The 12,801-nt window shown below is 40.8% G+C and overlaps 1 protein-coding gene across 1 annotated transcript; it reads right to left on the bottom strand.

Annotated features, from left to right (window-relative positions):
- Positions 1-498: 498 nt before the first annotated feature.
- Positions 499-4,714, bottom strand: LOC118359319 (serine/threonine-protein kinase pim-3-like). The gene is made up of 6 exons (XM_035737807.2): positions 4,132-4,714; positions 3,724-3,833; positions 3,562-3,612; positions 3,087-3,450; positions 1,917-2,093; positions 499-1,784 (listed from the first exon to the last, which is right to left on the bottom strand). Exons 1-6 carry the CDS (start codon positions 4,214-4,216, stop codon positions 1,594-1,596), a joined length of 978 nt encoding a protein of 325 aa, XP_035593700.1. The 5' UTR covers positions 4,217-4,714; the 3' UTR covers positions 499-1,593.
- Positions 4,715-12,801: the final 8,087 nt, after the last annotated feature.

Genomic DNA, 12,801 nt, shown 5'->3' with positions numbered 1-12,801 from the left:
TAAAGAACAAATTCTTATTTACAATGATGGCCTACACCGGCCAAACTCAGACGACGCTAGGTCAATTGTGCAAAGCCCTACGGGACTCCCAATCATGGCCAGTTGTGATTGTCTGGATTTGAACCAGGTTGTCTGTAGTGATGCCTCCAACACTGAGATGCAGTGTCTTAGACCACTGCACCACTTGGGAGCCCACAAGGGGCAGCATCGCTGCACCACTTCTGCCATAGGGGGCAGCATTAGATCACTGGGACATTTGATGTCAATGCTATTCCTGGGATCTTGTGACTCAGATGTTTGTCATTCTTGTAGTCAGTGCTTCATCATATGAGTGACTCAGCAATCGCAATAATCAAGAGTATGATTGCTGTGCATGTGGTAGCAGGTAAATGGCCATGACCAGCTAACATTATTCCAAAACATGAGTATGGGCTCATGTTATTGTTTGGAGAGTAGTTTATGACTAGTCAAACTTCACAACACAGACCTCATACAAAGTAATATACAAAAGGTTTATTTGAAATTTTGGTATGAAAAATAATCTCCCACCATTACTTCACCCATTTGAATTTAAACTCACATTTCAGTCTCATTGAAGGGATTAATGAGATTTAAAATTGAATCAACCACAAGTTCATTTGTTTTCATATTTTTCAATAGATCGCCAATACAGAACAATTGTGATATTTTCTAAAAGAGAAATTACCGGAATGCAAAAAAGGCCATGTAGAATTTTATTTCTGGGATTTCCATGAATTGATAAAATAAATAAATAGCCACAGTGTGGAATGTCTAGTACAAATAAATAATTTTACATGGGAGAATGTACATAAATATACATACTAATAGTAAGAAGAAAGAAAGTCGATGAATATTGCATTGATTGTGCATTTCACACACAGGTCCCAGCCAAGCCCGGTGCTGTGTAGTGTCAGCAGAGATGGGGGTACAGAAACGCAAGTGTATGAAACCCTACGAAGCCATTGAGGGAGAGAGGTTTTGATGCTTTCAGTACACATTCAGAGAAACAGATAATAAACCCCATTTCCACACAGCTGTGCAGGCATTTACAGTGAAAGAGCAGCAGAAAGTTTGTGGTGTGGATGAGTGTGCGTTTCAAGTATTCCACCATGTCGGTGGGCGGGATCCTGCGTCACATGGTCCTTTCATGGGATTGGCTCTTAGCGAGACGGGGTTACTCTGGTTAGGTACTTCTCAAGCAAAAGACAACCCAACACAAGGTTCATATGACTACAGCCACACCAAAGCAGCAAAAAAATAAAGGCACTCCAAATCAATGAAAATACAAAAACATACTCTATAAGAGCAGCCAGGAGATCTGATATAAGGGGGTTACAGAACATGAACCAGCTAAAAATAAATCTTGACAAAAAGAATGCTGGTCAAACCACCCAAGTAACAAGTTCCCAGGTGAGGAAACATTTCCTCAAAACAACAATGACAAAGTTAGAGGGAAAACCTTAAATTATAGTTGCCAACGAAAAGTCCTGTTAACTCGCTCTATTCGAGACTGAGGACCCACAAGTCCACAGGTCTGCAAAAATGTCCCCTTCACACAACAAGGTTGCCCAATCAGAGGCTCTCTTTGCTTGAGTTTGTGCTTGATGAGGAGTCGGGTGTAATTGCATGGAGGGTGATGTCACACCCCTCTGTTTTTGAGTCGTCGATTGGGACACGCATCCATGGGTGGTCAAAGATCTGCTCCAGTGTGGGTCTGTCAGAGGGCCTGAGGCAGAGGCACAACTTGATCAGTTGCTGACACTCTGGAGAGAGAGAGAGAGAAGGAGAGGTTAAACACCCAAAACACACTGGAGAGGACCAACACAGGCAGGCAGTTTGACAGACAAACTGTAAACGAAAGGATAGACAGCAGCAGGGCATAGTGAGACACGTACCGGTAGACACTTTCCTCCTGAAGAACAGGCATCCCCCGAGGATCTCCTCATCTTGTTCAAAGGGTATGTCACCACACACCATGTCATACAGCAGCACGCCAAGTGACCAGACCGTTGCAGACCGCCCGTGATACCTATGGAATCGGATCCACTCTGGCGGACTGTATACCCTCGTGCCTGAAAAGGGGGAAAATACAAATACAATTTAACATTTCAGAAAGTGGTACTAATATTTGAATCTAAAACTTAAAGATATAGGCCGACAGTGCACTTGTGTGTAATAAGCTCACCCTTGGATGTGAACCAGACTGCAACACCATAAAGGAGAGCTCTGTCAGCCGACAGCCCTTGGGAAGATCTCAATTGCGTACGCCTCATCTCATTCTCAAAACCCATTGGATGAGAAAGCCAGAGGTCCCTCCCCCCTGACCTTCTCCGCCAATGGGGTTGAGAAGGAGAGAAGATGGGAGTGGAGAGAGGACCGGAGTATGCAATTGAGATCTTGCCATAGAAAAACCACCAGCAAGTCTCCTACCCCCCCACAGTGTCTACACTGTCTGCGTGGTGCCTGAGGCTGACTGAACCAAAAATACAGACCAGAAAATACTAGGGGGAAGACCAACGACTGCACTATAGCATCCTACACTTCCACCCCATAACAAAGAAACCCTTTCCTCCTTAGTGTGACCCCCGCAAGGCCTCAAGTAATTTGTACACAAAACAAAAACTGGAATGCTAATGTGGGACTTCAGGTGCATCCAAGTCTCAGGTTTCACAACAAACAGATGTTACATGGCAGCTGGCCATTTTTAAAGCAGCCAATCATTAAAAAGAGCTCAACAGGCAATGTTATACATTGTTATTAACATTTAGTTTAACAAAGTATGACATTCGATTGAACTAGGATTTACAATAGATATTTCCATAGCCTTACAAAAAAGATACGGGACCATTAATAACGTTAAATGTGGCCTCAATAGACGGATAGACTATAAGCATGGTGTAGGAAAAGCTGCATCACTATCCAGGTTGCTTTGGGTGTGAGTTATTAAGGTAATTCCAATGGCCTATATTCGTCAAATGAGTATATTATCCGCCAGAGTCGGAATCAAAGTAGCATGTGTATGTGCTAAACTGCAGCAAGTCAAAGAACACACGTCATGGACCTACCGTCAAAGTCTGTATAAACGGTGTCCTTGAGAATCGCCCCCGAACCAAAGTCAATGAGCTTGAGTTCTCCGCTACGTAGATCCACGAGCAGGTTCTCATCTTTGATGTCCCTATGGACCACGCCACAATTGTAGCAATGTCGTACCGCTTCCAAGACCTGACGGAAAAATCCACGCGCTGAGTCTTCGTCCAAAGCCCCTTTCTCGGTTATATAGTCAAACAAATCCTTGACAGTCTCCGGTCGTTCCATGATTATTAACCAGCCATCGGGTCGCTCGTACCAATCAATCAGCTTTATAACGCCTCGGAAAGTGGTTCCCACCTTTTTCAAGAGCAGAATCTCCAGAGGCACCAATGAACCGTTCTTAAAAATGAAACAATAGTATATGGTTACAAATGTAAACCCAAACAATTTGCAGGAATAACCTAAAATAAATAGCACATACTACAAAAACGTGTAGGCTATAATACTTACAAGGGTACCCCATTCCGTAACTCTCTCTTTAGCTACATGTTTTACAGCAACCTGGAATAGAAAAGGAATAGTGATCATGAGAACCGCATCAGTGTGGACGCAGCGAACATTGCTGCCATGTGGTGCGATCAAAACAAAGCAGTTTAAAAATGTTCCAATTACCGGCAAACAGTCTGAAATCCGACTACCGGCGTAGACTGTACCGAATCCCCCGCTTCCTAGTACAGATCCCACCTGGTATATTTTATCGAATGGCTCCTTCTCCACCTTCACTGTTAATTAAATAAAAATAAATGTAGTTGCAATCTCAAACAACCTTCAGGCACAAAATGCGCTCCAGCACGAGGGTTTCAAAATGGCTCCAGATTTAAGGTCAGACTTGCCGGCAAATGCCTGACATCAAATAATCACAAAACTATAATTGGGAAAACATTCCATGTAATAGCCTACATTATTAGCTACCACTAATGCCCAATTATTGACGCAGTCGGTTCATATGTGGGCCCAACCGAGCTGTAACGTTACAGGAAATAACCTAATATCACATAATTACATAGGGAAGTCCCATACCTTGCTGAAGCTGTATTTTCACTGGCAAATCCATGTTGGACGTGCTGCAAATATGGGAAAATGAGCCAAATTTGGACAGTAACATTATTACTCGTTGCCAAAAAGAAACTCCCAATTCAGGTTCTTAAAATGAAGTCCAATTGAGCACGAGGACACCGAAATGCCAAAAATAACACGCAGATCAGTCTTTAATTTCACAGGGAGAATAACGTTGAAAAGTAGTATTCCAACAAATAATATGTTGTTCTTTCCTTCAGATCAAAATCCCGAAAATGCTTCCTTCTGCGCACATGTGTTATTGTGAGCGTTAATAAAGTACCAGTCGGACACTTCGAGATGTACCCGATGATTCTCCCCGCGCACTCTGTAATCTCTGGCTGTAACGAGGTCGAAGCTACTCTTTAAAACCAATATTATTACACGTAAAGGGAGTAGCGTAGATCCCTCCGCCTCCTTGTTTTTTTCTTCAAATTATAGTATTAATTTATCCGATTTCAAAGACCTCACGATTGTTTCAACAAATCTAAACCTCGATGAGTTGAAATATATAGACTCAAACGCAATTCTAAAATGTATTTAAAAGACATGCACTATTTTCATGTAGTAGACCCACGAGACGCCCAAGGATCTTGTGACTGAGTAGTGCATTGTTCCATGAGAAATGGTTCATTCTATCCGGGTTCCTTGGGACGTCCCTACCCTAAATCCTACCCTAAACCTTAACCATAAACCCTTTACCTAACCTTAACCATTATCTTAACCATTTTAAATTTAAACTTCAATGGGGTAAGGAAATAGAGGACTGATTTGCGTCCCGTCCAATTTAGCCAGTCCTATTTCCGGTACAGATACCATAATATGTTGATGACCAAGAATAGAATACACAGGAATATTAATTTAACTGCAGGCCTATGTGGCGGGAATGTATTTTTCCCGCCTCACTTGAACTTTGGAAATAGATAATAATAAAGCATATGTAAAGTTAATTGGTAGATGTATTTTCCATTTTCCATGGCATGAATTCAATTGTCCATCAAAATGTCCTCTCTCCCTAAAATGTTGATACTGTAAGAAGAAAATCCCTAACAGGATTGTAATTGCTTTAGTCAGTCAGTGGTGCAAAGTACTTAAGTAAAAATACTGTAAAGTACTACTCAAGTAGTTTTATTCTAGTATCTGTACTTTATTTTACTATTTCTATTTTTGCCAACATTTACTTCACTACATTCCTAACGAAAATCATTTACTTTTTACTCCATACATTTTCCCTGATGACCAAAACTCGTTACATTTTCAATGCTTAGCAGTACATGAAAATGGTCAAATTCACGTACTTCCCTACTTCCTCTGATCTGGTGGACTCACTGAACACAAATGCTTGATTTGTAAATTATGTCTGAGTGTTGGAGTCCCCCTGGCTACCGATAAATACAAATTGTGCCGTCTGGTTTGCTTCATATAGGTCATTTGAAATGATTTTATATATATAATGTATATTTAAAACCAAATACTTTTAGACTTTTCCTCAAGTAGTATTTTACTGGTTTACTTTTACTTGAGTCATTTTCTATTAAGGTATCTTTACTTCTACTCAAGTATGACAATTGGGTACTTTTTCCACCACTACTGTCAGTGCAAATAATTGTCTATAGAGGAAGCTAAAATGATAATAGGCAGTGTGTACTAATATTCATAGCATGTCAATGTTTATCCAATTATAAAATAACCCCAATTAATGAACTCCCACTCAATGTAACACTTGACTATATATGCCAAATCACTGTTTTCCTATGTCTGTGTGAGCTAAGTGGATAATAAACTGGTCACTGTGTGTTGGAATTTTTGACAAGACTCCAAAGACAATTTTAACAGTCTTTCTGCAATATTCTTGTGGTTTCAGTCCCCCATAGAAAGCAAGAGGATCAGCCAACCATGTGCCATGATGCACGGTATAGTGAGTTCCCTGATGGATCCTGTTCCCCCATCATCTGTCATGAGGACGTGGCACAGTTCGTTCCTGGGGGGTGGGGGTGGGGGGGGGGCACGTCTAAGATAAGTCAAGGTCTATGATTCTAATGTTTTATTAATTGTTACATGGCAGATGTGGGTCTTTGAGGAGTATGTCTTAATGAATAGCTAAATGTGTCTTAATGAATAACAAAATCATCAATTTAAAACAAAGGACATCAAGGACAACTAAAATGTTGTCATACAATATACAATGTCAACTGTATATGTTTGTGTGCATGTCTGGCACTATTATCTGTATGTGTGTGTTCTTGTATATGTTTATTTGAATGAGAGTGTGTGTATATGCATGTGTACAAACACCTGCACGGCATCAGCCTCAGGCAAACCGGCATTAGTTGAAAAACTCTGCCCCTCAGTGTCATTAAAACTTACTTTTTATGTTTTTTTGTTTTTGTTTTTTATTTTACTTTTATCTTTGACCATTATTCTCTCCCACACAGCAACTCCACTCCCACTTGTCTTCAATTTCACATACCAACCTTCAGCTTCCCTGAGCCCATCCCATCTCTCTCTGCTGGCCACCCACTTTGGGTTTCTACGCAACACATATCTTTCAACTATGCTGTGATGTTTAACGTACAATTTCAATCTATCTAATCGAATAGAATCCAGAGTGCGAGTTGAAGATAAATACTTTTGCAAAGTATTAGTATATTAGTAAATGGCTGACCTGGTTTCTCCAGATCTCCTCACAGTACTATTTATAGGGTCAATTTTAGATCAATGCAATGCATTTTCAGCCATTCCTGAACCTGAAACCAGAAACAGGCTACCTGAAGGCAATACCAAAATAAATGGTCTATTGATTCTGTTATCCTCACAACAAAATCTGCAGAGCTTCGATGACTCCATGCCCCAAATATTCAACATTTTGTTGTTGGCAAGAATTCTATATAATAATTTTAGCTGAAAAGCACAAAGTCTTGAATCTTGTGTTGTTTTATATATCAACTCATACACCCTGTACCATGGAATCGGTACGTCAAAATCTCTTCCCAACTATTTTGCCATTTCTATGGCACAGTTGTCAACATCCTGGTCCTCAAATTAAATTGGTATACTTTCCTATTTATGCAATTTTTATTCCTCTTTCCCCACAGCTGATAAAACTGTGGGTTTGCACAACAGAAACCATTTCATGGAAGCTCATGTGCGTGCTTGTCATCTTCACCAGGGTCTTGACCTGATTGCAGTTCCACGTCGTAACCAACTCCAGTGGGCAAAGGCTCACCTTTGATGGCCACTGGCACGCTGTAGAAGTGTGCTCTTCACAGATGACTCCCAGTTTCAACTGTACCGGGCAGATGACAGACAGCGTGTATGGCATCGTGTGGGCGAGATGTTTGTTGATGTCTATGTTGTGAACATAGTACCTCTTGGTGGAGGTGGGGACTATGGGATCGGCAGGCAATAGCTACAGACAACGAACACAGTTGCATTTTATCGATGGCAATTTGAATGCACAGAGAGACCCTGAGGCCCATTGTCGTGCCATTCGTCCGCCGCCATCACATCATGTTTCAGCATGATAATGTGCAGCCCCATGTCGCAAGGATCTGTACACAATTCCATATTCTGCATGCTCACCAGACATGTCACCCATTGAGCATATTTGGGATGCTCTGGATTTATGTGTACAACAGCGTGTTCCAGTTCCTGCCAACATCCAGCAACTTCGCACAGCAATTGAAGAGGAGTGGGACAACATTCCATAGGCCACAATCAACAACTCTATACGAAGGAGATGTGTCGCGCCACGTGAGGCACTGACGGGTTTTCTTATCCACTCCCCTACTTTTATTTTTAAAGGTATCTGTGACCAACATATGCATATTTGTATTCCCAATAATGTGAAATCCATAGAACAGGGCCTTCAGATTTTCTTATATGACCTGTAACTCAGTCAAATCTTTGAAATTGATACATGTTCCAATTATATTTTTGTTCAGTGTAGCTATATTTTGTGGTAAAATTGTAGATTTCAAACTAAAATCATAAATATGGTTGTAAATTCCTTTATTTAATCTGTTGAGAAATCCATTTTTCCCACCCCTGATTGGACTCAACCTTGAGTAATGTTTACAGTGTGTGTCGCTTTTGTTATACAGTCGCTCTAAATAAATTGAGATAACCAATTAGTGTTCTCAAGGGCAAGTGGTTTTAAAAGTGCAAGATCAGAGGCGGCTAGGAAACTTATCTCAACAACTTGCTATTATATAAACGTCACTGTTGATATGGCTGCTATAATTAGGTGCAGGAGCTTTGATCTTGGAGTTCATGCTTGAAAAGCTCAGCTATGTACAGTAGTTTAACCTTTGTTTAGGATTTCCATTTTTAATTGAAATGTGCGTCTCTCGTGATCAAGTGTGGAACGTTGGAATGCTGTTGTGAGTGTGCATCTCTTTCATGTGACGTGTCGCATGTTTCAAACATTTGCAGTATTTCCCAAGTCATGTAACCTATGGAATCATGTACACTGTAATGGGGTTACTGTGAATTTGACAGCAGCTTACATGCACCTCTGTGGCAAGTAAAATGATGTGTTTCATATTACAGTATACCTATTGTAATAAACTGTAGATACAGTATCAAAGCTATCAATAAGGGCTGACCCCTGGTGGTGACCCCACTCTCCGAGGGTGTCTCAGGGGGAGTGTGAATGAGGGATATACAAAAAACACATGCATTTCACACCACACACATGTACAGGTGTGAAAGGTTGCTGTTGATAATGGCAGACACTGGCCGTGACCCCACTCTCCGAGGGTGTCTCACCCCACTCTCCGAGGGTGTCTCACCCCACTCTCCGAGGGTCTCACCCCACTCTCCGAGGGTGTCTCACCCCACTCTCCGAGGGTGTCTCACCCCACTCTCCGAGGGTGTCTCACCCCACTCTCCGAGGGTGTCTCACCCCACTCTCCGAAGGTGTCTCACCCCACTCTCCGAGGGTGTCTCACCTCACTCTCCGAGGGTGTCTCACCCCACTCTCCGAGGGTGTCTCAGGGAGAGTTGGAATATGAAAAAACACATTCCAATTAGGACAAATATAAGCACCCACCAAATTATTATTATTATTACGTAGGAGCCCCACAGTCCAAAGTGATAAAATGATGCTTAGTCATTCTGATTTCAGAATCATTGAACGGACATTTTATGTTGCACTCGTAAGATGCATCTCTTCACATTTGACATAACTGAACCTTGACAATATGCAAAGTATTGCCAGCCAATGTGATCAGTTGATAAGGTGGATTGTCATGAGTTTCTCACTAAATACAGATGATTTGGTGGTACTTTAACATGTCTGAGTCCACACAGTTGGTTGAATATGATTAGGAAAGATTTCCTTTTTCAAATTCAATAAGACGTACATGTGGCTAATGATATCATCATGATCAGCTGTGTGTGATCGTGATCATGCGTGCGTGATCTTTGTTAAGCATGGTTATTAGTCTATATTTATACGTGTGTCTCTCTCTCACACACACAGACAAACAGAGGCGGTCTATTGGCGAAGATTTGAGGTAAGGCGCTCTCCTGAGTTGCTTTGTAAATTAGGCTGCTGTCTGAAATAATGTTACATAATACTGTCACACCAAGCACTGTCATAGAGCTACAGCCTTGCATAACTGTTTAATAATAGATGGACAATAGTAATTGCAATCAACTTATTAATAATATAATACTTATAATACTTATTATTGCTCATATATTCCTTTTTACATGCCGAGATTATTCAGAAACCTTTCATAAGCAAATTTCATGCTATAAAAGACTGGCAAAAGGGTTAAGACACATTCGGCAAAGCATGAGATGTAAGCCCTTTTATATCAGAGTTTTACAAACTCGTCCTCACCCTAGCACTACACAGCTGATTCAAATAATAAGTAGCGTGATTTTGCTTATAAATTATTTGTGCTGCATCTATGCAGTGCTTAGAACGACTTCACAAACGCTACAAGAAAAGCCTTGTAAGTTGTTGTTTGTTTAAATTGGGACCTTGTGAGAAGGTCAAAGTAAGTGGGCAACTCTAGAGGATGGCCTACTTTATGGAACATTTGCAACAATGGAGGCTGCCGTTTTAGGGTTGGGTCATGAAAAGGTGGGCAGTAAGTACCAACTCCCAGGTAGACATTCACTTGATTTCCTAACCCCTCCCCTTGCTGCTGACGCAAAGTGTTTACTCCTAACAGGCTGTTCAGAACAGTGTGTGCTTCACATAAACACCAGGAGAAGGGACAGAAATGCCCAGAGGGCTGAAGCAGAGGACTTTATAAAAAAAAAAAATCTTGTTTGATTGTGCTGCTGAGAATGAGATTTATAGCAATATACTTTACGCCCAACACAGATTCTGTGGTGCCACACTCCTGTGCCTGTTGCGATGTGGCATGCTTCCCACCTGAACTTGGCCCAGTAAACCTTTTGTAATGTGAAAGGCACACAAAACAGAGTGTGATTTTGAAATGTGAAACAGATTTGATGCATTTTACTACTAAACTGGAATTGGGGCTGGAGCTTTATTTTCACCCAAGAAAACATGACATGTGGGTTGATGATTGCTGTTTATGTCTGCATTGGTTGTCTTTTCAATTTGATCAAATGTAACGAAACAAATTACAGTAGCATCTATCTACTTTGCTAATTAGGGGTTCACAGCGAAACCCACAGAAACTAGAGGCCGTGAGTAACTTGGTCAAAAAGAATGGCACCGATTGGCCTATAGGTGCTGCTGTTATAAGCAGTCTCACTTAAACCCTCATGTCCGTTGCCCCATTTGACCTAGAGACTTGGAACTTTGTATGTAGGTGTCTTTCCTCATGCTAAACAAATGTGGTATGTAGGCCCATTGTACATCTCTTAACTTAGCTTGAAAAGGCTATGGGGTTGATTAAGAGATGGCTGAGTTATTGATAAATCAGGAAATACCATTTTACGTGTACATTTAAATCCACTCCAAAATGGCAGATCAATTTGAAACTTTTTAGGGTAATCTAAGATTACCACGATGAAACATGTTGAATTTGGCATTGATATCTTAAGAAATAAAGAAACAATTAACAATTCACTTTGTTAACTATGGACTAGCTAATGCTTAAAATAATCAACAACAAAAAAATATTCTCATGGACTGAAAGTCAGATTCACTCCAACTGTGGTCTTTGGACTCATCACAACAGTCACTTAAGAGTTTGAGAATATAACGTTGATGCATTCAAAGATGGCTACACTATACCAGTAGATGCATATTAGCTAAAATAGCCTATGAAAAATGTAAAAAATCTTCTTCTCATGAACCATAGGACCAAATGACTGCAGTACAGCGCCCTTAACCACTGTGCCACCCGGCAGGCGATCAAGTCTCTTTTCCAAGTTTAAAAGGATAAACATTCAACATTGGCCATGCTGTCACTGAAGCATGATTTGTGCCGCTCTCAAAGCAACTGTTAACTCGGAACTGCAAATCTTAACTTCAGTTAGTTCAAGGCAACTGGGAAATCCGGAAAAAACTCAGACTGGGAAATACGTTTTGAACAGTCATCCAACTCGGAATTATAAGTCGGGAACTCTGGCCTCTTTGTAGAGCTATGACCTGAGGATCAATGACGTCATCATGATTCAACTTTGTTTTTTTCAGAGTTCCCAGTTGTCTTGAAAGCACCATAAATCCAGAGAAGGCTAGACTTTGATGACAAAATTTGCCCACGAAGGACCGCCGTTCAAGTGAGCCCAACACCACAAGGTGAGTTGTATTGTAAAAATGTATTGTATGCTGCTGCATAAATTATGTAATATACCGGGGAGATATGTATACTGTAGCTAAGAAAATAATACTAAGTGTATGTTGTGTAGTAATCTGTTAGTAGCCCATGTGCCTCACCATAATAATGTAATCTATTTTCACCTCTTCATTTCGCCTACTGTTCTGACTTGGTGGTGCACATGTAGTCTATAAGCTGTTTTAGAGAAATATAATCATAACATTTTGAAAGAGCTTTCATTGTCTACTTATATGCCCCATTTATTTAGCATACAGTTCTGACTTGGTGTACAAGGAGAACACAGTAAGAACGACCCATGTTCTGAAATCTGTCACTGTACATTTCAAAAGTGCTAAACATATAGTTATATTGACTAAGTCCGTCCTAGCTGGCTTAATAATGTCTTAATCGAAATTACGCTTGTTGTCCCCTTATGCCATAATTTGTCCATCTCAATTGTCAGTAGAAACCACATTTGTTTAAGCACGTCAGCCATATTAGCTAGTTTTTTTTAAAGGCAGTAAATTAGGCTGAATGAACTGTTTCGCTGCCAGACAATGCTCCGCTGATAGCCAGGTGTAGCAGTGGTAAGGTGTTGGGACTGCTGACTCTGCTGTTGGAACAGATTTATGTAGGCCCTAAAGGTTTGTGGGCACCTTTTGTCACCATTATAATGAATGTATTGTTTAGTGTTGTGTGGTGGCTTTCCTGGCATGCATCCCACTTTCTTTTTTTTTTGCCCCACCAAGATTGACATGCTAAAATCGCCATTGCATATCTCCTCATAGTTTTTCAAACATGCGCGCAATGGATGTGGTTTGATGTGGTTTACAATCGAAGTTACCTGCAGCAGTATATCTCCGAGTTCTGTGTTCAGCTC

Source organism: Oncorhynchus keta, chromosome 26, assembly GCF_023373465.1.
Source record: "Oncorhynchus keta strain PuntledgeMale-10-30-2019 chromosome 26, Oket_V2, whole genome shotgun sequence".
Lineage (NCBI taxonomy): Eukaryota > Metazoa > Chordata > Actinopteri > Salmoniformes > Salmonidae > Oncorhynchus > Oncorhynchus keta.
This window is presented reverse-complemented; position numbering and strand designations above follow the sequence as displayed.